The 22,630-nt window shown below is 40.9% G+C and overlaps 1 protein-coding gene across 3 annotated transcripts in view; it reads right to left on the reverse strand.

Moving 5' to 3' along the window:
- Window positions 1–22,630, reverse strand: part of DNAJC5B (DnaJ heat shock protein family (Hsp40) member C5 beta) — an 84,721-nt gene that overhangs the window by 30,742 nt on the left and 31,349 nt on the right. For all 3 annotated transcript variants that reach the window (XM_055286207.2, XM_055286206.2, XM_055286208.2), the window contains one exon: window positions 18,412–18,547. In XM_055286207.2, the coding sequence (XP_055142182.1) occupies window positions 18,412–18,530 (119 nt within the window). In that variant the 5' untranslated portion in view covers window positions 18,531–18,547. The remainder of the gene's footprint in view (window positions 1–18,411; window positions 18,548–22,630) is intronic.

The raw sequence follows: 22,630 nt of genomic DNA on the forward strand, positions 1-22,630 counted from the left end.
CTGTAGTAATGCTTTCTGTCTTCATTTTAATTTTAATAAAGCTATACAGCTTTCTTTTGGTAAGCATCTGCATAGCATCTTTGCCCCTCCTTTTATTTTCAAATTTTCTATATTCTTAAATATTAGATGGGTCTTTTGTAAAAACCATATGATGTCAGTTTTTTATTCAGAGTGACTTTTTTCTTTTAATTGAAGCATTTGGTCTATATTTATTTTTCACATAATTTCTGATATTTTTCAGGTTTAGTCACTGTATTCTATTTGTCCCTTCTAAAATATACTCTATTTCTTTTCCCTTTCCTTTCTTGCCTTCTCGTTGGATTAATTTCTCATTACTCTACTTTTTTTCCCTGTTGGTTTAGAAATTATATATTCTTTTATCATTCTTTTCAAATCCACTGGGGATTAATTCACAGTTTTCTTTAAAAAAAACTTAATATGTCTTTATTTCACCTCAATTTTGAAAATTTCCCTGGATGTAGAATTGTAGGTTATCAGTTACCTTCTTTCACCATATTGAAGACTTTTGTCCTCTGTCTTCTGGCTTCTGTTACCTTGGTTGAAAAATCAGCTGTAAGTCTAATTGTTGTGCTTTACAAGTAATACGTATTTTTTCCTCTTGTTGCTATAAAGGCTTTACATCTTTAGATTTTGGAAGTTTTCCTGTGATGTGCCTAGGTATAGAGTTCTTTGTCTTTATTTTGCTTGCTTTTATCGAGTATATGTGATTTAATATCTTTCATGAACCTGGAAAATCGACATGTTGTTTTTTCAAATGGCTTTTCCCCATTCTCTTTCTACTCTCCTTTTTAGACTCCACTTGCTTATATCTAACTTAATAAATCTTCTATGTTTTTTATCTTTTTCCATTTTTCATCCTTTTGTAATTATTTCTTGTTAATGAAACTTTGTTTTTATCTTGTTAATAAATGTTCTATTTTTAAATCTTTTTTCGTTTTCCATCTTTTTGTAATTCTTCCTTGGTATTTTCTTCTGAGCTATCTTCCAGTCAACTCTCTAACCTGGTAAAACCTACCTTTGGGTTTTTTCCTTTGGTGGTTGTATTTTCTGTTGTAGAGTTTCTGTTTCTTTTGCAAATCTGAAATAGCCCTTTCCATAATTTTCAGGATTTTTAAAAAAAATTCTGAGTCTCATATTTTATCTTCTTGGTCATAGATAGTTATTTTAAGATCTGTGTCTGATCATTCAAATGTCTAAAATTCTCATGGCTCTGTTCCTATTATTTCTGCTAAATCTTGTTCATATTGTCTTGATTTGTATGCTTATCTCTGTGGCAAACATTGCATTAAAACATATTTAAGAAATAATTTGAGGACTAAGAAGATATTATCTTAAACCAGAAAGTGTTTTTATTTCCTATTTTCAGATTTCTGTGGTCTTTGCAGAACTAAGATCATCTTAATCCAATATTAAAGATCAAGGTTTCCTTGGCTACCCAGATGACTGAAAGTTCAGTTGCAGTCCATACAAGACTGGTGTTCCTATTATTTATTTCTCTGTAACAAGCTACATAAAGTTTAAAGTTTAGCAACTTAAAACAACAAGCATTTTGTTTAATTGCTCAAATGTTGTCATTGAGCAGAACTTGGTGGGGACAATTTTGAGCTCTGCTTGGCATTGGCTGAGGAAACTTCATTGGAGCTGATGGATATGCTCCCAAGATGGTTTCATATATATGCCGATAAGTTGGTCCTGGCTGTGGTTGGGAGCTCAGCTAGGGCTGCTCTCTGGGGGACTCTGTTCTCCTCCATGTGGCTTTTCCTCATGGCTAGGTGAGGCTTCTCACAACAAGACGGTCTTGGGGTAGTTAAATTTCTTGAATGGTGGCTAGCTTAAAACAAAAGCAGAAACTGGTAGACCTTTTTAATATTTAGGCACAGCATCACTTCTGCCATATTCTATGGGTTAAATTGGGTCAGAGAGTCATCCCAGATTCATGACTTACAACACAAGGACATGAAAACCAGTGGGCATGGTTGTTGATGACCACCAAAGTAATTGTCAACCACAGAAGATTTCCTTCTAGTTTACCCTTTTTCCTGGATTACAGCACTTCAGAATCTCAATAAAATTGCAGGACCTTCATCCTTGTTGGGCTAGTGTCCAAGTTTTCTCCTCTTTTGTCTGTAGGGCTGTTTTTTAAAGTCCTGCTTAGGCTTTCAGCTTCTGTTCTCCAAGATCAGGGCCCAGTTAGCAGTAATTCTTCACTCTCAAATGCTTTTAAGATATGTGGGGGGGCGGTGGGGGGCGGGGTGGGGGGGTGGGGGGTGTGTTCTTTCAGTTTTTCTAGTTGCTGTCAGCAGGAGGAACAATTGGTACAAATTACCTAGTCAGTGAGAACCAGGAAACTCCTGATGATCACTTATGTTTCTGTTGTCTTCTTTCAACTGTATGTTAATCCCACCAAAGGCCTTACATGCTGTTACACAAATGAGCCAAAGACAGCCTCTATGTATTGGCCCCTAGCTTTTTTAAAATTTCTTCACTGCAGGCTGAAACCCAGTAGCTCAAAAGCCTGCCAGCACCAAAGTCAGGTTTTTATATATCTAACTGTTTATGTATTTATTCTTAAATATTTTAAAAATTTCAATAGCTTTTGGAGTACAGGTGGGTTTTGGTTACATGGATGAATTGTATAGTGGCGAAGTCTGAGATTTTAGTGCATCTGACACCTGAGTAGTACACATTGTAGTTTTTTATCCCTCACCCCCTTCCACCCTCCCCCTTCTGAGTCTCCAAAGTCCCTTATGTCACCCTGTATGCCTTTGTGTACCCACAGCTTAGCTTGTAAGTGACAGCATACAGTGTTTTGGTTTCAATTCCTGAGTTATCTATTTAGAATAATTGACCTCCAGCTCCATCCAAGTTGCTGCGAAAGACATTATTTTTCTCTTTTTTATGGCTGAGTAGTATTCCATGATGTATATATATCACATTTTCTTTAGCCACTTATTGGTCGATGGGCACTTAGGTTGGTTCTGTATCTTTGCAATCGTGAGTTGTGCTGCAGTAAGTACATGCATGAACATGTCTTTTTGATATATTGTGTTCTTTCCCTTTGCGCAGATACTCAGTAGTAAGATTGCTGGATCAAATGGTGGGTCTATTTTTAGATCTTTAAGAAATCTCAATGCTGTCGTCCATAGTGGTTGTACTAATTTACATTCCCACCAGTAATGTATAAGTATTCCTTTTTCACCACACCTGTGCCAACATCTATTGTTTTTTGACTTTTTAATAATGGCCATTCTTGCAGGAGTAAGGTGGTATCTCACTGTGGTTTTAGTTTGCATTTCCCTGATGATTAGTGATGTTGAGCATTTTTAAATATGTTTGTTGGCCATTTGTATATCTTCTTTTGAGAAATGTCTATTTAACACATCCAGTTATCTAAAAAGTAGCCCGACCATCAGATTTCCAGCCACGTAGAGTCAGTCTGCTTTACCTACCCTGCAAAACCTCACTCCGCTTCTGCTGACTCTTGATAAGATAGAGCTTTGTGGTTATAAGACCTCAAGCTTTTATAGCTCTTTGGAGCGCTCTGACTCAAAGACCTACTATGCTGCTGGATGACATAACTAGACCCATAAGTCCCTGTTTTGACCCCCTCTTCCTTAGAAGTTCCCTCACCCTCCTCTCCCGGATGGTGCCCCTTCACTGAAAGCCCCTGGGCAGTCTTATGCTGTGAGGGCCCCTCTCACACAGCCATATCGAAGCATCCAAGCACCAACAAAGCTTATTATGTGTTGCTGCCTCTTGTGGTCATATCTTTTCTCTTGATCAGCCCCTAAATCCTTCAAACCCCCTACAACCGCTTCATGCACTTGCACCTAGTACAACTGCCCTCCCACAAGAAGCCTGAGTACAGTATGTGGCTGAGAATGCTAGCAGGGCTCAGGGACTCAGGAGCCACTGGGCCAGGATTAGTCTCTGTCCTTCATAAGAGACAGAATAGAAAGCTCAGGGCACCATTTGGTTTCAAATTGCAGATTGTGATGCCAGTGCTACCCCTGCTGTGTAATTATTTCTGAAACACCTGCTACCATAGTACATGATTCAAGTACTTTGACCAGCAAGGCCCCACTGAGGACACACTGAAGGCCACATTACACAATCCTATGATTTTCTCACATTTGCAGATGGAATATCTGAGCAACTCACCCCAACCATTGTTTGAGTGTTCTCTCATTTTCTGGGATGCAGTCACCTTTGTGATTCAAGACAGATGGCATGAGATAACAACAGGAACCATAGATGATGATCTGTTTCAGAGAATTGGTCTTTTCCCTCATACAGAGCCATATGGAGAGTCAAGTGCTGACCTCTAGTGGTAGCGGAGATGGTGAAACCACTGTGTCTCAATCATTGCTTGACAAGTATTTTCCCACATTTTTACCAGAATGTGTATTAACTTGACTTTATGAGGCATTATACTTGATTTTTTAAATGTAAGGATTAAAAGTACAACAATACTTCATCTTTTTTTTAGGTAGCTTTCTGGTCACTACAGTTTTTTCCTATGGCTGATTAAAAGCCAGTTCATTACCCTCCCTAATAAGGTAGAAGGAACTGGGATATTTGTGCAAACACGGTAGATAAAATACATGTCCAACACCAATCATAAGGCACTACTTTAGGGGATGAGGACCTGAACTTCTGACACCAGTGGGTCACTGACAGCTTTTAGCAAGCCACTAAGATTTCTGTGTACTGTATAATATAATCTTTTTCCACAACCCACCAGCCCACAGCTCACTCAGAATCTGTAGGCTGCATACAGCTCAAAATATCTGTATCTGGCCCAAGCTCCCAATAAAAGTTTCTGGGCATCTAACTTTATTATGTTTCCCGGGGGAAAATTTACATTTGTGGTTTTTCTTCAGGCCAGCAATCTCTACTGAACTAGAAGGTCAAGGGAGGATAAGACTGGGGTGTAGGAGAAATGGCTGTATAGACTTCCTCCGCCTGATGTCTTGTCTCCTACTTTCAATAGCAGCTCGCACCACTGGTTCTAGTCAAAGCTCTCAGCAAGCACTTGCTCTCTCTAGGCCTTCCTCCTGCTGACTCCCGGCTTAAGTTCCAGTGACGAAGCTCCAAGCAGGTCCTGGTAGTTTTCAGAAGCAGTCCCTGCCAATAGCTCTTTTCAGGCTCCCAGTGTCTCTAGTCTTTCAGTTTTCTCAGTGCAAAACCAAACAGCATTATCCTCTGATCTTTATGTCAAGTTCTCTTATTCTTCCTAAACCCATTTCTCCCCAGATTCACTTTTTAAACCTAATAGGACCTATTCTTCTAGACTGGCAGTCTCACTGACAATTTCCTTAGCTATACAGGCTGAATCTTGTGTTCATGCACTTGAATGCTGCTCAAACCATCTTACTCAATTTCTTAATCATTCCGATTTCCTGTTTCACCCCCAAGAAGATGACATTAGCCACCCACTAATTCCACTCCTGTTTCTCTGCTGACCAGCATTGCTGGAGAAGATTGCACAACCCTGCAAACCAGAGCCAGTAAATTTAAAGAGTTTACTACATAGAGTAAAATTTAATAAGGTTGAAAAGATATGTCTCAAAGACAAGCAAAACAAGGGAAAGTATAGTGAGTGGGATAGATGAACTTGAGCATAGGGTTCATATTAATGAATACAATGAATATTATATGTATATTGCTCTCTCATAGTATAATATAAATAATTATCCAATACTAAATAGATACTGAGTGAATGAGTGAGTGAAAAAGTTATGGATTGTAATGATTCCGGCACCAAGGAATGACTGAGATTGGCACTACGTGAAGAACTAAGAGGCCCGATCAAGTGAAAGACTTGACGAGGGAGAAGGGAGGTTATGCAGCCCACCGGAAGACAACTCTTCCAAGTGGGCTGTGAGTATGGCCTCACATACTCTTCTTTTCAGTGGAAGGTTTTAGAACTCAGGAAGCAAATTAGTGCTTGATAGAGATTAATGTCAATTAATCTTGTGAGCTTGAATCATCACTCTGCCTTATAAATATTTACAATTCTTCTATTAACTATGCATTCCCTTGACATTTACACTTTATTCATAAGCAGTCTCTGTTTTCACCTGTAATTGCTAATAAAGATTGGTAAAAGCACCACAGATTGGGGTTGCCACAGATCATTATGGAAATGGCACTCTTTTCTGCTCCTTTTGAAAACAGAATTTGCCTCACTTTGGTCTACTCTGAGGCAACTCATTTCTGCAGAACCGGAAGATAATTTCTAGAAAATTCCATGTGAAGTCAAATGAAAAAGAGTCAACTGAGTCTTCTGCTGTCATGTGAATCAGAATACTTGGTACCTTGTCAACAAGGAGGAATTAAGCTTACCCATGAGGCACAGAGACCCAAGTGCTAATGTGCAAAACTAGTTCACTTTGATTTTTTTTTTTTTTTTTTTTTTACAGTCAGGGTCTCACTCTGCCACGTAGGCTGGAGTGCAGTGGTGCAATCACGGCTCACTGCAGCCTCAAACTCCTGGGCTCAAGAGATCCTCCCACCTCAGCCTCCCAAATAGCTAGGACCACAGGCACATGCCACCAAGCCTGTCTATAAGTTAATATCTATTTAGGGTTTTGTTTTGTTTAGAGACAGGATCTCGCTCTGTCACCCAGGCTGGAGTGCAGTGGCATGATCATAGCTCACTGCAGCCTCAAACTCCTGGGCTCAATTGATCCTCCCACTTCAGCCTCCTAAATTACTGGGATTACAGGCAACAGCCACCACACCCAGCCTCACTCCAATTTTGTGGCTCTCTAAAAAGCCAAGGAAGAGCTAGATCTTTGCGTGATTTCTTACCCAGCATTTTGTTAGGCTCTTGCACCCAACATGCCAGAGAAACCAGTCAGCCTCACTTTGGGGCATCTTAATCTTGTTCTAGCTCACTTAAAAAATGTACATATTGGTGTAAATAAAAACCAATGTTTATGTTACAAATGAGATTTTAAACACTGAAGACACACTCTAAATTGCATACCTGGCTGTTTTTTTACAGTTTTCCTTTTCTTATCCCCTAACTACTTTTCACTTGAAGGTCCCAGAATCATACAAAATGCTCTGGATCCCAGATGGAAGCTAGTATCTTTTCTTGGTGATCTGCCCCTCCTCTGTTTATTGGGTCAGTGAATAACTCCCTGTTCAGCAAAGTGACCAAACTAATTATTTGAGAAATGGTCCTGAAGAAGCTGAGACTATAATCAGGGAGAAAACAGACATTTTCTATTTTCTTTTTTTTTTTTTTTTTTTTTTTTTTTTTTTGAGATGGAGTCTCGCTCTGTCGCCCAGGCTGGAGTGCAGTGGCAGACATTTTCTATTTTCTAATTCTTTTTTGCATTCAGCAAATACTAGCATGGTGCTAGGGCTGGAAGTACAATGAGAGACCAGGCACAGTGTCTGCCCTCAAGGAACTCATGGAATGGGAGAGGGAGAAAAGTAGCAAGGGAACTACTGTCTGTGAGGCTGCAGTGCTCTGCTGGGACAGCGCAGTGGGCCAGGGAGCAAATGAAAGGCCTCAGGAAGGGGCTCGGCTGCACCCCCACAGGCTGCCACTCCCCGAAGCCACCTGAATGCCTCCTTGTCATCACTCTCGGTGGGATGTTTGGGTTTCTTCTGTCCTCCCCACCCCCAGTTAAATTCTTTTTGCTTAGACACCTCTTAAAATAATATTGAGAAACTGTGTCCCTTCAACATTTTTAACTTGGTATCTAAAAATTTTTATAAGATTAGACAGATGCAAAGAATGTAATTTTCAGCATATTATAAACATCAGCATGTTAAAATAAAACAGTTGTAACATTCTTTTAAATGTATTCAATGGAATCTAAATGTCACATAATCTAAATACCCCCTATACACACACACGCACACACACACACACACGCATGCACACATTCTCTATCCATTCTTTCTCATTCACACACTCAACACTTCTTGGCACGTCACCCTGCGCCCGTGCCCTAGCTGAGTTTGGAAACTGCCATTCTGTATGGTTGGTTCTCAGGCCCTTGTGTATCTTTTGTAGCACCCAGTACCCATGTGCCAGACCTTGGCTAAGCATTTTGCATGCATCATCTCATGTGATCCTCCACAACCCTCTGAGACTGGATCATTATCTGCACTTTACTTATGAAGAGAATGAGGCTGAGAAAAGTGAGTTGAATTCAGATCTTTCTGAATATCTTGCACTCATTTTTAGATATGGGATCTTGCTGTGTTGCCCAGGGTGGAGTGCAGTGGCTGTTCACAGGCTCAGTCACAGCATACTACAGCCTCAAACTCCTGGGCTCAAGAGACCCTCCCACCTTAGCCTCCTGAGTAGCTAGGACTATAGGCAAGCACCGCCACACTCAGAAATACCCTGTGCTCTTAACTGCTCATTATATTTAGAATACACTTCAATTGAGTGATTTTAATGTGTATGTGAACATCTCAAAGAGAATGTAGAACTTTCAGCATACTCCTAACACTCCCTACCCTCTTCTGCTTTCCTTCCTAGAATTTAGCAACATCTGATATGCTGTGTGTCTTACTTATTTGTTCATTATTAGGCCTCCCCCTTCCCCTGGCCCCATTTAAAACAGGTTTAAGGAAGCAGGTCTGTTTTGTTCACTGCTATTTTACCTAGGACAGTGGCCAACACAGAGGCGGTGCTCAGTACATATTCGTTGAATAATGAACAAGACTCGCTGGTATAAAGCCATTGATAGTGTCAGAGACTGTAGACATACTGGTGGTTGCTACATGCTCAGATAAGCCTTCTTGGCTTCTGCTATCATTAGGTAGCTGTATGGATCAACAATCTAATGATTTTGGAGTGAAAGTCCTTTATGTGCCAACAAGAAAGGAGGAAACCTAATGACACACCCACAGTTCTTGCTGAGCAACAAATAGTAAAATGACACACTTTATTTACCCACTTCAACACAGAATCAGGTGGACTTGCTGCAGGAATATGGTAGGGCTGCTCTTTGAGTCATTGTCACCCATTGTTCACTGCATGGGGTTAGGGCACATCGCAATGTGTTTGGAAAGCTGGTAGCAGTGGCCTCCCAGAAGTCCCACAGAGTTGAAGAGGCTTCCAGAAAGGAATACAAGCCACGGCTGTGGCAGCCCCAGCTGGGTACGTCTAAAGAACCAGTGGTACAGCCTGACACAAACCCCTCTTAGTCTGGGGAGGGAACTGTAGAATCTTCTGGAAAAGAATGCATCTTAGGAAAGCCAGGTGTGATGACCTTGACACAGGAGGAGGGGCGTCTGTTGGATGAGATCTAGAGTCTAAGCAGAGTGACATTACTGCTAGTGTCTGGCTCACCCGCTGTCTGGGTCTTAGAGAAAAAGAGAGCTACAAGGAAAACTGCAAGGACCTTTTCTACCATGCTTTGAACTCACAGGGGGCTCTAACAGAGCATATCACAAAGAGGAGGGAGGGAGCCATCCGCTATGCCCAGCCTCAACCCTGCCAGAGGTACAGCCCAGGAGGATTTGGTGCTCCCTCGGCTCTCAAGGTAAACAGCAGAAGAGGCTTCTGGGCCTGAAGGAGCGGTCAGAGGACTTGGGGACTGAGAGGTTGGCAAGGAGCACCTTCTGTGCCTACCACGCCTGGCAGGGTGATGCAGCTGAGTGGCGGGGGAGCCGCAGCAGCAGAGTCTAGCACCCAGGGTTATGTCTAGCAGTGACCGTGGACATGCCCACACAGCAAATGGCAAAGCAGCATCAGCTACAGGGTGGCAACATGGCTTGGTGGACAATGCCACTACATGGACATGAACTGGCTCCTACGCCCTGGGAGACTTCCGCAGAGGAGACCCCTAGAAGAAGGACGGCAGAGACTCTGCAGTGAACCCAAGTTCTCAAGTCACTTGAAAGGGTCTTGAGCCTGAGTATTGAGGTTATGCAGAGAAAAAGCTTTGAGTTTCTTATTTTAGCAGTCTCCCATCTCCCCAATTGTTCAATCATCCCACTGTCCACTAGTGACTCTCCCTCCTCCTCACCTCCTACACTAGCTTTCTAACTCAAAATTCCTGTTGGCTCTTGGAGCGATATCTAAATTAGGTGGAAAGGCAAGACAGGCCAGTTTAAAGTTCAGGCAAATGTATGAATAATGGATAACTTCTCCTAGGCCTATCTGAATTTAAAAGATTAACTCAAATAAGTCTCCTTCAGACAGCATGATAAGGGGAGACTTAAGACTTTTAGGCAGTGCGAGAAGCAGGTAAAATATTTGCTTATCTCATGCAAACACTGGTCAGATTAAGTGACATGATCTAGCAATGATAAAATTGGATTAAATGAGCCTTAGACTTCAACCCCTTTGGGATGATTATGCTCTGCAATACTAAAGGCAGATTTATTCCATAATGAAGGCCCTGGATGAGACCATACCATGGGTTTCACCCTGTGATATGTCACTTATGACTTGGATCACAAATTCATCTTATGCTAGATAAGTGGTTTTTAAACAGCAGCACCAAAGGGCAGGATAATTTTAGACTTGGATATTTGTTCATCCACAGTAGTACCTGATATTTTCACTGTGCTTTGCCACAAAGAGCTTGGCATCCCTTGAAAAAAAAAAAAAGATCTTATTCTCTTCACAAAATGTCAATAAGGCAAGAGCTTCAATACCTGATGGATTGGCACAGTAAAAGCCTTCCTCTTGTCACCTCTCCCAGCCATCCTTCGAGGTAGCTGGGGACTCCATTTTATCAGCTGACTAATGAAGTATGGTTGAGTTTCAGATGATAGACGAAAAAGGTGCTTTATTCACAGGAAGACTCTATGATAAAGATCTACAAATTGACACGGGAGGGACTGAGATAGGTCTTTGAGGCTGCTTTATGGTTAATTCTGTAAAAGAATGAAGAACTGGAGATACTGATAATTTCTTTCCCAACTTTGTCCCTTTTTTAGAGAACACTGTCTCTTTCCCTTCTGGTAAAAGTTGAATCACACCTCCTTGCTAAGTGGTAGTGGGAAGCTGTGATTCCCTGAATCAGAGCTAGTTAGACATGAATGGGCATCTGATCTGGCTGGGTGCATGAGATCTTTGCTCCAGGAGTTTGGGATCAGGACATGCAAATACTGAAAAGGGATCAGGAACCAAGATTGTTTCCCTTTCCTCACTGCTATCTACCTTTCTGGACTACGGGCTTTCCCCCTCCGAGAAGCAAAAAGTTGGTTTTAAAAAGACAGCATTTAAAGAAAAAAAAGACAGACTTGACGGGAAACAACCTGAATATCTATCAATAGGAAACTAAGTCATGGGACATCCATGTCGTGGAATACTGCATGGTAATATGAAAAGAATGAGAAAACCCTTCATGAACTGATCATTCCTTGGAATGATCTTTAAGATATATTGTTAAGGGAATACAAAGTACAGGCTAGGAGGGAGAACACATCACCAACGAGGGTGGGAGGACACACACCACTCAGGAGGAAAAGGATAGTCTTTTGTATTTACCCATATTTCTGCTTTCTCCCTTATTCTTTCCTTCACACCACCATGTGTAGAAGAAAGGAAAATATAACATATGCTTAGGCTGTTTACACAATATAATTATTATGTGAGGGTTTAAGGCTACAAGTTTTAGATAATGGGACTTGGACAACTGGGGAGATGGTAGGCTGCTGAAACAGATTTTAAATTTTCTGTTTGTTTCATTTGTTTCTCATTCTTCTGGTTCTTTTTTCTTGCCTTCCTATGGGTTATTTGAACATTTTTAGGATTCCATGTTGATTTATTTGTGGTGTTTTGGTGTATTATTTTATATGGGTTTCCCAGTGACTCGGTATTATATATGTGTATGCGTGCGTGACATCACAATCTATTGCTATCAGTTTAAGTGAAGGTGCAAACCTTACTCCCACTTTGGCTCCTTTATCCTCCCCTTTTTAAATGTCATTGTCTTGAGTTTCAGATGGTGTTATAAATTTTGTCCCAATCATCATACATAATTTAGAACACTCATGAGGAGAAGGACAGTCTTTTGTATTTACCCATATTTCTGCTTTCTCCCTTGTTCTTTCCTTCTTCCTGATCGTCTAAGATCCTTCCTTTATCATTTCCTTTCTTTCGAAGAACTTCCCTTAGCCATTCTTTAAGAGGAGATCTGCTAGTGACAATTCTTTTAGATTCCCTTTATGTGAGAACGTATTTCCCCGTTCACTCCTGAAATATAGTTTCACCAGATACAGAATTTTCTGTTGACAGTTCTTCTCTTTCATCGCTTGAAAAATGCTTTGTCACTTCCTTCAGGCTTCTGTTGCTTTAGATGAGAAATACGCTGCCATTCAAATGGGTGTTTGGCCATGCATTGTTGCTCCCTGGCTGCTTTCAAATTTTTTTCTTTGTCTGTAATTTTCAGAAGTTTAATTATAATGTTTCTTGGCATTGATTGCTTTGGGTTTATCCTGTTGGAGTTCTCTCAGCCTCTTGAATCTGTAGGTTTCTATCTTTTGCCAAATGTGGGGAATTTCCAGCCATTACTTCTCTGAATACTCTTTTAGTCCCATTGTTTCACTCCTCTCCTTCTAGGATGTCAGTGCTATAAATGTTGTATCTTTGTTATTGTCCCACAGGTTTCTGAGACTCTGTTTTCAGTTTATTGTTTATCGGTTGTTCGGATCGGGAACATTCTATTGATCTGTCCTCAATTTCTATTCTCTGTCATCTCCACTGTACTATTAAGCTCATCCAGTTAGTTTTATTATTTATGTTATTTTTTGGTTCTATAGTTTCCATTTGGTTCTTTTTTGTTAATTCCTATTTCTTCACTGAGACTTTCCATTTTTTTTACTTGCTTCAAGAGAATTTGTCATTACTTGTTGAATTTTTTATGATAGTTACTTTATTTATTTATTTATTTGTTTATTTATTTATTTATTGAGACGGAGTCTTGCTCTGTCGCCCAGGCTGGAGTGCAGTGGCGCGATCTCGGCTCACGCCATTCTCCTGCCTCAGCCTCCCGAGTAGCTGGGACTACAGGCTCCTGCCACTAAGCCCGGCTAATTTTTGTATTTTTAAGAGACACGGGGTTTCACTGTGTTAGCCAGGATGGTCTCCATCTCCTGACCTTGTGATCTACCCGCCTCGCCTGTCAAAGTGCTGGGATTATAGGCGAGAGCCACCGCGCCCAGCCTATGATGGTTACTTTAAAATGCTTTTCAGATAGTTCCAACATCTGGTTCATCTCAGCACAGGAGTTAGCTGATTGTCTTCTCTTATTCAAGTTGTGATTTTCTTGCTTCTTTGTAGGATGGGTGATTTTGTTTGTATCTGGATATTTTGGCTATCATGTTGGGAGATTCTGGGTTCTATTTAAGTTGCTTTATTTTAGCAGGCAGTCCCCTTCTTTAGGTTTAGCATGCAGGTTCTAGCCTATTTTTGTGAGTGGTTCCAATAACAATCTACTTTTCAGAGTCTTTACGGTGCTTCTTTGGTTTGTTTGGTTTGTCTCCTGCTTCTGAGGCTCCCAACACTCCTTGTTGGTAGTAGCTGAGGAGCCAGGTGCCTTTAGGTGAAGGAAGGGGAGTCTCCAGCCTGTGGGGACAAAAGCATTCCTGGGCTGGGTGCTTGTGGTGGAATCCCCCTACAAATTTCCTCTGTCAAGTGGGGTCTCTAGGTGAGAGAGAGGAGTCCCAGACTGGTGGTGGGAAAAGAGAGCATTTCCCAGCAAGATGTTGATGGGGGGCTTTCAATTGGTGCCCCTTGCTGTTTCTGTGGGGCTTGTCTAATGTTGTTGGCAGGACTTCTGTTCAATTTGGAGGAAGAATAAGGCTACCTGGATGCCTTCTCCTGCTAGATTGGGTATTGGGAAAAGCTGGGCCTGGGTTATCTTTTGTTGGGTTGGGGTGCAGGGGATTATAAAATGCCCTGCTTCTGTGACCTGGGATTTCTGACCAATTAACCTTTCTCTTTCTACCTTTCAGAGTTCTCTTTCAGTTGTCTCCTGCTATTTCCAAGGTTTTTAGTTGTGCTTAGCAGGGAGAGAAAAGTCTACATCATCTTGCTTAGACTGGAAGTTCTGTATATATGCTTATTTATTTATTTATTTATTTATTTATTTATTTATTTATTCCGAGACACAGTCTCACTCTGTCGCCAGGCTGGAGTACAGCAGCATGATCTCGGCTCACTGCAACCTCCGCCTCCCAGGTTCAAGCGATTCTTGTGCCTCAGCCTCCCGAGCAGCTGGGATTACAGGCATGCATCACCATGCCCAGCTAATTTTTATATTTTTAGTAGAGATGGGGTTTCGCCATGTCGGCCAGGCTGGTCTCAAACTCCTGACCTCAAGTGATCCATCCACCCGCCTCAGCCTCCCAAAGTGCTGGGATTACAGGTGTGAGCCACCGTGCCCAGCCTATATATGCTTATTTAGACATAAGATCTCTCTAGAAGGGTATACAAAGAATGGATAATATTGTTTCCCCTGGGGAAGTGACTTGGGGGATATGAGGTAAAAGAAAGACTTTTTTATATACCTGTTTTCATTTTAATCAAATGAAAGATTATCTTTTTAAAAATAAAATGCAAAAAAAGAAAGAAGTCTTCTAACTCAGCCTTGTTTTCAAGAGCACAGCCAAATATTATAACAGTGGCCAAGTGGTGTATGGATTCAACAGCTGGTAATTTTATTAAATTTCACTGACTTTTAATTTCACTATATTGTGACTACTTTGATCCAGATCCCACAATATAAGAATAATATTCTCAGTGGATTTCCAGCTTGCTCATACATTGTGAATAGCTTGCAGAATACAAATGTGTAATTTAGGGAGAAGTAGATGCTTTTGGCAGCATACTAGTACCCTAATCACCTGAAAAAATAATATTTGCATGACATTAAAATTAATAGCAAGACACTAATTACATGAATAGACTTTATGTTGTCATTATTAAACTTGCAAACAACTCAGCATAATTAATGCCTTAATTAACATATGACCTGAAATTTTAACTTACAAAATTAATAAAGACAATTAAGGGTCACATTTGTAAGGTAAAGTGGATTTTAAAAATTACAAGGAAGTTGGATGTCACTTTTTTCCCTCCCCATTTTGGGGAGCATTTTTGTAGGTATTACAAAAATTAATTAACTGACAATGCAATTATGGCATTCCCTCCCACATCCCCTACCCCAGCACAGTGTCCCAGCCTGAAGCCTTCAGGCAAATTCAGTGATCTTCAGCCAAGGGCGTCCACCAACAGGTGTGGGCAGCTCCCAGGCACACTCCTCTGGATAGGTCTAGGGTAAAATGGAACAGCAAAGACTTTTCTCTCCCTAGCACCTTAAGGGAAATATAAACTAGAAGATTGATATTGACTTTTATCAGACTCTACCAGTTTCATGTAACTATTTGGTTCCAAATTGCAGTTCGCACCATTGTCATTTTTTCTTCAAAACATGCTTCTTAAAGGCATTTCAGTTCCTGCAATTTGCCACATGGTGAAGTTTCCAATCCAAACCCAAAGAATTTCCCATTAATAGACAAAAATAGAGACTCAATAAGTATTAGTGGGCTAAGGATTTGGAAAGAAATGAGATCTGGAATTCTACCTCATTCCTTATGTCAAAATAAACTCCAGTTGGATCAAGATTTAGTGTCAAAGCAAAATCACAAATGTGCTAGAAGAAGATAAGGTGAATATTTTTATAGTGTTGTCATTGCGAGAGGTCTTTTAACCATAATAGGTAAAACAAAGGTCATAAATGACTAACAAATTTGCCTAATTTTAAACTTCTGTACAGTAAGAAAAAGCACATAGGTTTAAAAAACCTAATTCGAGACTAAATCAAGAAATAACTGATTAAAATCTGAACATTTATTTATATTTTGATTATTTTTTTCCCGTAAAGGCAGAGCTTTATACCTCATAAGAAAATAAGTAATTGAAAATATGTGTTATAATATATGTATATTAAGTATAAGGAATAAGTAAAAGAACTTACATGTTCAATAACAACTTGCAATGTGACTAAATAAATTACAGAATAACCGTAGGCCGCAGCCATTAAAAATCAGACTATTTAATAACATCAAGATATTTTCATGATAAGACCTTGTAAAAAAAAAAGGGGGGGGGTAGTAGGCCAGGCACGGTGGCTCACGCCTGTAATCCCAGCACTTTGGGAGGCCAAGGCGGGAGGATCACCTGAGGTCAGGAGTTCAAGACCAGCCTGACCAACACGGAGAAACCCCGTCTCTACTAAAAATACAAAATTAGCCGGGCATGGTGACAGGCACCTGTAATCCCAGCTACTCGGGAGGCTGAGGCAGGAGAATTGCTTGAACCCGGGAGACGGAGGTTGCAGTGACCCGAGATCGTGCCATTGCACTCTAGCCTGGGCAACAAGAGTGAAACTCCATCTCAAAAAAAAAGAGGTAGCTGAAGAATAGAGACTAATACAACCTGATTTTAAAATGTCTTTTCTAGATAGAAAAAAAAAAAAAGACTGGAGGGAAACAAAATATTAATGATAATTATTACTAGAGGTAGGATTATGCATAAATGTTATTGCCTTCATTTCTGGTAATTTGCAAATTTTCTACAATAAGCAAATTAATTTTGTGCTCAATATTTTTTTTTTTTGCAAGTTGGAAAACAGTTTAATCATCAGTCACCAAAACCCACAGGTGAATCTTAAATGTTTACAAGCACAAATTATTCCACTATTTCTGTTATCACCATGTCCTTCATGGTAGAGTATCACAAGTCAAAAGTTTCTGGTTGTTTCATCCACTTAAAACTATATGTAAGAAAGAGCCTGAGTCTTAGCAAATTTAGACTTCAATGTGAAATTGTCAAAGCTCTCCTGGCACTTTGGGAGGCCAAGATGGGAGGATTACTTGAAGTCAGGGGTTCAAAACCAGCCTGGACAATAAAGCAAGACCTCATCTTTTTAAAAAAGTAATTTAAAAAAATTAGTTAGGCATGGTGGTCCTGATAGCCTGAGTAGCTAGCCTGAAGTCCTAGCTACTCAGGAGGCTGAGGCGGAAGGATTGCTTGAGCCCAGGAGTTCGAGGCTGCAGTGAGCTATGATCAGACCACTGCACTCCAGCCTGGGTGACAGAAGTGAGGCCTTAGCTCTAAACAAACAAGCAAGCAAACAAACAAATACTCTCTTGGAAAGATTTTCTCTCTCTGAAAGCAGCTCCCCTGTCCAGAAGGTGGTTAAGGTCCACACATCTTTTTTCCTCCAACTAGCCAAGAGACAGTTAAATACCTCAAAATGCCCTAAGAGGTCCCAAAATACTGTCAAGACAAGTATCAGACAGGCTACATGCCTTACAGGTGGGACAAATATCAGAGTTTTGAGAAATTCATTAAACTCATCATGGAATTCTTGGAGGACTGACATGCTACAGCACCAGTGCAGAAAGTCTCCTGGAGTAGGAAGCCCCGAACCAGTGCTTCTTCTGTCACTGATAGGCCTTTCTAGACTTCAGTGTAGAAGAAGATGTTTTTTTGTGTTTTGAGTTGGGGATTTGTCCCTTTGCCTTTAATTTTCAAACACCTTCTCTCATATGTTTGGGTTGTAGTAGTGGCATTTCTCCCTCAATATTTTTTGATTCCTTGGATACGTAAAATAAAAAAGACATTTCAAAGTTTTCCAAAAATAGCTAACTTGGAACCAGACTATAAAAGATCAAAATTAAGGGCTTGAGAAGTATAGCTTACAAATGCAGCAAACTCGTTTTATTAAAAAAGAATTCCTCTACCTGACTCAGTGATGCTATATCAGATGGGTTAAATGACAGCGATTGGCAGGGCATGGTGGCTCACGCCTGTAATCCTAGCACTTTGGGAGGCCGAGGTGGGCAGATCACCTGAGGTCAGGAGTTCGAGACCAGCCTGGCCAACATGGTGAAACCCTGTCTCTACTAAAAAAAAAAAAAAAAAATTAGCTGGGCGTCGTGGCACGTGTCTGTAATCCCAGCTACTCGGGAGGCTGAAGCAGAGAATCGCTTGAACCTGGGAGGCGGAGGTTGCAGTGAGCCAAGATTGCACCACTGCACTCCAGCCTGGGTGACAGAGCAAGACTCTGTCAAAGAAAGAAAAAAAAAATGACAGAGATTGATTGTGGTTGGTTCACTCATTTCTCTCTCTCTCTCTCTCTCGCTCTCTCTCACTGCAGGTCTAAGACACAGGCTGCCCTTTCCTAAGGCCCAGCATCATCAGTGAGTTCTTTCATAAAATCACTGTCATGCCTGTCCATTCCTAACTCCTACGTTGTAGAGCAAGGAACATTGGATCTAAAATTTGGATTACCTGGTAATGGCGAGAAGCTTATGTCTTTAATGGAGACACCTGCCAGTCACAAAATAACTCACTAGTAGCACAAGAAATGTCACCATTGAAATCTGTACCTGTAGGTTTTCTTAATTTCTTCATTTGATGCTCCCTTATGCAGACCAAGAATTTCGTATAGAGCTTCTCCTGTTGTTGACAGAGTCCGCTGTCTTTGGTTAGGTATGTTACATGCCATTTTCTAAGGCTGCAAAACTAAAGGGGAGAAAATAGCCATGAAGGTTATGCACACTACTTACCACTCTCTAAAGGGGAAGACAGCTCATTTTTGACCTTTTGTAAAATGACAATTTGAAGAATAGTTGTGTACCAACTACAAAAAGAGGGGAGAAAAGGGTTAGGAAAGCCAAAAGCAGAGCTCTGAATCAGGGTGTTAAAGACTACAGGCACTCATGCAAATGGAACAGGGCTTTGTCCACACGGTTAAATAGAAGCAAAATGTCATCTAAACACCCAGTGAATTCAGAACTGTTGAGAATCAATCCTCACAGGCCAGGCAAATGTAGAGCTTTTTGGTCTTTCGTTTTTTCTGGAATTTGCTTAACTTCTTTTTCATATATTTTCCAAATTTAGCCAGCAATGGAAGTGGTGGATATGGGGCAAGCAGTGGCTGGGGGATGTTGTCCAAATTATACTAAATTTCAGTTAAATAGGAGGAATAAGTTCAAGAAATCTGTTGTACAACTTGGTGACAATAGTCAATAACAATATATTGTACATGTATGTGAAAATCGCTAGGAGAGTAGATTTTAAGTGTTCTCACCACCCAACAAAATGAGAAATGAGCGAATGTGTATGCTAATTAGCTTACCTTAACCATCCCACCATGTATGTACGCATAAGTCAAAACATCACACTGTACACCAGAAATATACACAATTTTTATTTGTCAAATAAATAAACAAATCAACATAATAATTCAAATCCTAGGACTACAGAATATAGAGCTAGAAGCCATCTAGGCCATCTTAACAAGTGCCTTTTGGGGCGTTCTGGCCAGAGATCATAGTCGTAGATAATTTTCCTATTTGCCATTTAGCTTGTCTTTTTCTGGGGAGTGCATAGGTCCCCACTGCAACTTGTGCTTTTCCTGAGACCTGCCTCAGCCTTACCTGATCTCAGTTATTCCACCAGGAGGAAGTACCTGACCGAAGCCAGACCAATTAGAATCCTTCCCCACGATTTTAAAAATATAGAACTATCTCTCAGATGGTGAAACCTATACAACTGAACGCTTCCGTATTGTTGGCTGGCCTGAATTAAGAGAGGGTGAAAGAGAGTGAGAGCCTCAGTGGGGTTCAGTTCCTGGCTCCGGTGGTTCTTGGATCCACCTGCAACTCTTACCCTACAACAGCTTGTCTATCAACCCTTCCTTGGATTGAGCCAATAAAATTCCGCTCCATGTACAAATGTACACGCATATTTTTTCTTGTGTGTTTCAGGACTCCTAAGTGCTATTATACTCTCTCAATTAAACACCAGTGGCAGCTCCCTGAGCATTACCAAGCCAGACTAACTGTTGTGGATGTTTCTTAAACCACTGCACTTACTCTGCCTTTAAGTTGAATGTGGCTTCTGGGTACTTGGTAAAGAACACTTTGGGAAAATAACAGTGATAAACTAAGATATTCAAACCCAGCAGATTCAAATGTATTGTGTTGACATTTCTAGTACAGATAAGAAGAGTTATGTCTGCTTTGTCGATTTTTCTCTATATGCAACATCCAAAAGAAACCATTTTGATAGTTTCAATTTGAGGGAAAAATGTATTTCCTCTCCATCATCTATGTCGTAAAATAAGAGAGATGTCATGACTCCCATAAATCAACAGATAGTTGTAAAATCAATTTTAACAAGGCACAGAGAAGCATAATTTTCATGCTTGTGAGCATCGTGCCCTATGACTCACTCACTTTGATTGCTTCCTACTTGGATCTTGCTGTCACTAATCCAGGAAAGAGATATACAGGTTACTGAAGATAATCTACTACACGGATAATGATAACACCCACAGCCGACAATTCAGTTACAGTTATGCACCACTTAACGATGAGGCTATTTTCCGAGAAATGCATCTTTAGGGGATTTTGTCATTGTGTGAATATCACAGAGTGTATTTACACAAACCTAGATAGTAGAGCCTACTACACACCACGGCCATATGGTATAGCCTATTGCTTCTAGACTACAAACCTGTACAGTGTGTTACTGTACTGAATATTGTGGGCAACTTTTTAACACCTAAACACAGAAAAGGTACAGTAAAAATGTAGCATAAAAGATAAAAATTGGTACACCTGTATAGGGCACTTGCCACAAATGGAGCTCAAAGGACTGGAAGTTGTTCTGAGTCAGTGAGTAAGGGATGAGTGAATGTGAAGGCCTAGGTCATTGTACACTTCTATATAACAGGCAATGCAGTAGGTTTGTTTACACCAGCATTGTCACAGACATGAGTCATGTGTCACACTACATTATGACAGCTATGATGTCACTAGGCAATAGTAATCTTCAACTCCATTACAATCTTCCGGGACTACCATTGTATATGTAGTCTGACATTGACCAAAATGTTGTTATTCAGATGACAGTATTTATTCAGAAGCCTAAAGTGTGGGCTAGGTCTTCAGAGAGGTTGCACACTAATATGGGATCCAAATGTATAAGCTAAAAATGAAACTCGTGTTCAGGGTCAGAGAAGTACCAAATATAGAGATCAAACAGACGAGGGATCTCCTAGAGGACAGGATTCTGCTTGGGAACCACGCCATTAGAGGCCTTGCTTTGTGTTTGGCACATATTAGGTATTTGGCAAATGTCCGCTGGCTGATTCAAGAGCAAGTGCTTAACTTGAGTGAGAGTGGGAGGGATGGCCTCGCAGAAAAGGTGAAGCCTGAACTGAAAGCAATACTACCACTTGCTTCTGTAATAGAACTTGGTTCATATTTTTCTATTATTGCCCTTCTATCTAAGTCTAACCTCAGATCTGTATGGCCTTGGTGGCCAGTGACTCTCTTGGTCATCTGTTTGCATGTGTCAACATGATATAGGACTTCTGGCTTTGGGGGCTGAAAGAGGAAGGAGGAAATTTTGAGTGGGATCTAGCTCAGAGAGAAGATGAGGGGAGTCTAGACCAGATGATGCCCATTGGTCCCCTGCCCTACCCAAGAATGTGTTTCTGAGCTCCTCTTGGGGAGAACTTAGAGACTGAAGAGACGTTTGCATGAGCCCTCTGTAAAGACTAAAGGGAACAAAGATCTGCAAATTTGAAACCGTTTCATAGGGAGAGGCAGCACCCAGGTCAGGCTGGGCCAGCATTTTCCTACAAAGAAAGTAGCGACAGAGAACGTGGCAGAAAGTCAGGGGACACTGCTGCCTGCCCCTTCCCCCTACCCCAGGCCTGATAGGAGAAGGGCTGGTGGCAGAAGGCCCAGAGTCATTTCAGAAAACAATTGCAATACCCCCTAGGGATACTCAGAAATATTTGGGATGTTTGGAAGCTCCAGAATCACAATGTGGGAAAGAATACCAGCAAGGGGCAGGAAGAGTAAGGGTGAGCAGCTGGGTGGGGGGGTGTGGGGGGCCTTCAGGTTGCTTTGCATATACTTTAGCAGGAGTAAAGAAAACATCATTGATTCAAATTTAAAAATGGGCATGGTGTGGACTAATGCTAATAGAGATAATGGTGATAAAGGTGGACACTAAAGCTCTTCTCTGCAACTCTCCCTGAGCACTGGCACATCTTTGGGAGGATTCTGCAGGAGGTAGGGCCCTGTATTTGTACAGGTGAGGTCTAGCAGCATAGCAAAATGAATACATGAATACCAGGAAGGCCACATTTATTCCCACAGCTAGTGGGCCTGGCAACAACAGGGTTTTTATGCTCAACAAAACATTATTCACTTAAATGTCCCTGCACCACCATACTCTGAGCTCCTCAGGGGCTGGAATCCTATTTTCTATTAATCTTTGAAATACAAGTGACATAGCACATGGCTATGTTCCATAAAAGTCTTAAGAGCTGTCATATTGCATGAAAGGGAAGGAGAACAGGGAATTAGGCTTTACTCAGCCCCTTCTATGCACCAGAAAGACAACTTTCATATGTTGTATCACTTAATCCTGTTATCAGTACTTGGGGGCATCAAGAGGGACCCCCAAAAGCTTAGGAGTAAGAGAAATAAAATGGTTTTCTGAGAGTTAAAATGGGAGATCAGTGCATGCTGGATCAGTAAAAAGCTATCTTATAAAATCATCTTAAAGAGATAAATGGCTCCT

Source organism: Symphalangus syndactylus, chromosome 7, assembly GCF_028878055.3.
Source record: "Symphalangus syndactylus isolate Jambi chromosome 7, NHGRI_mSymSyn1-v2.1_pri, whole genome shotgun sequence".
NCBI classification, from domain to species: domain Eukaryota; kingdom Metazoa; phylum Chordata; class Mammalia; order Primates; family Hylobatidae; genus Symphalangus; species Symphalangus syndactylus.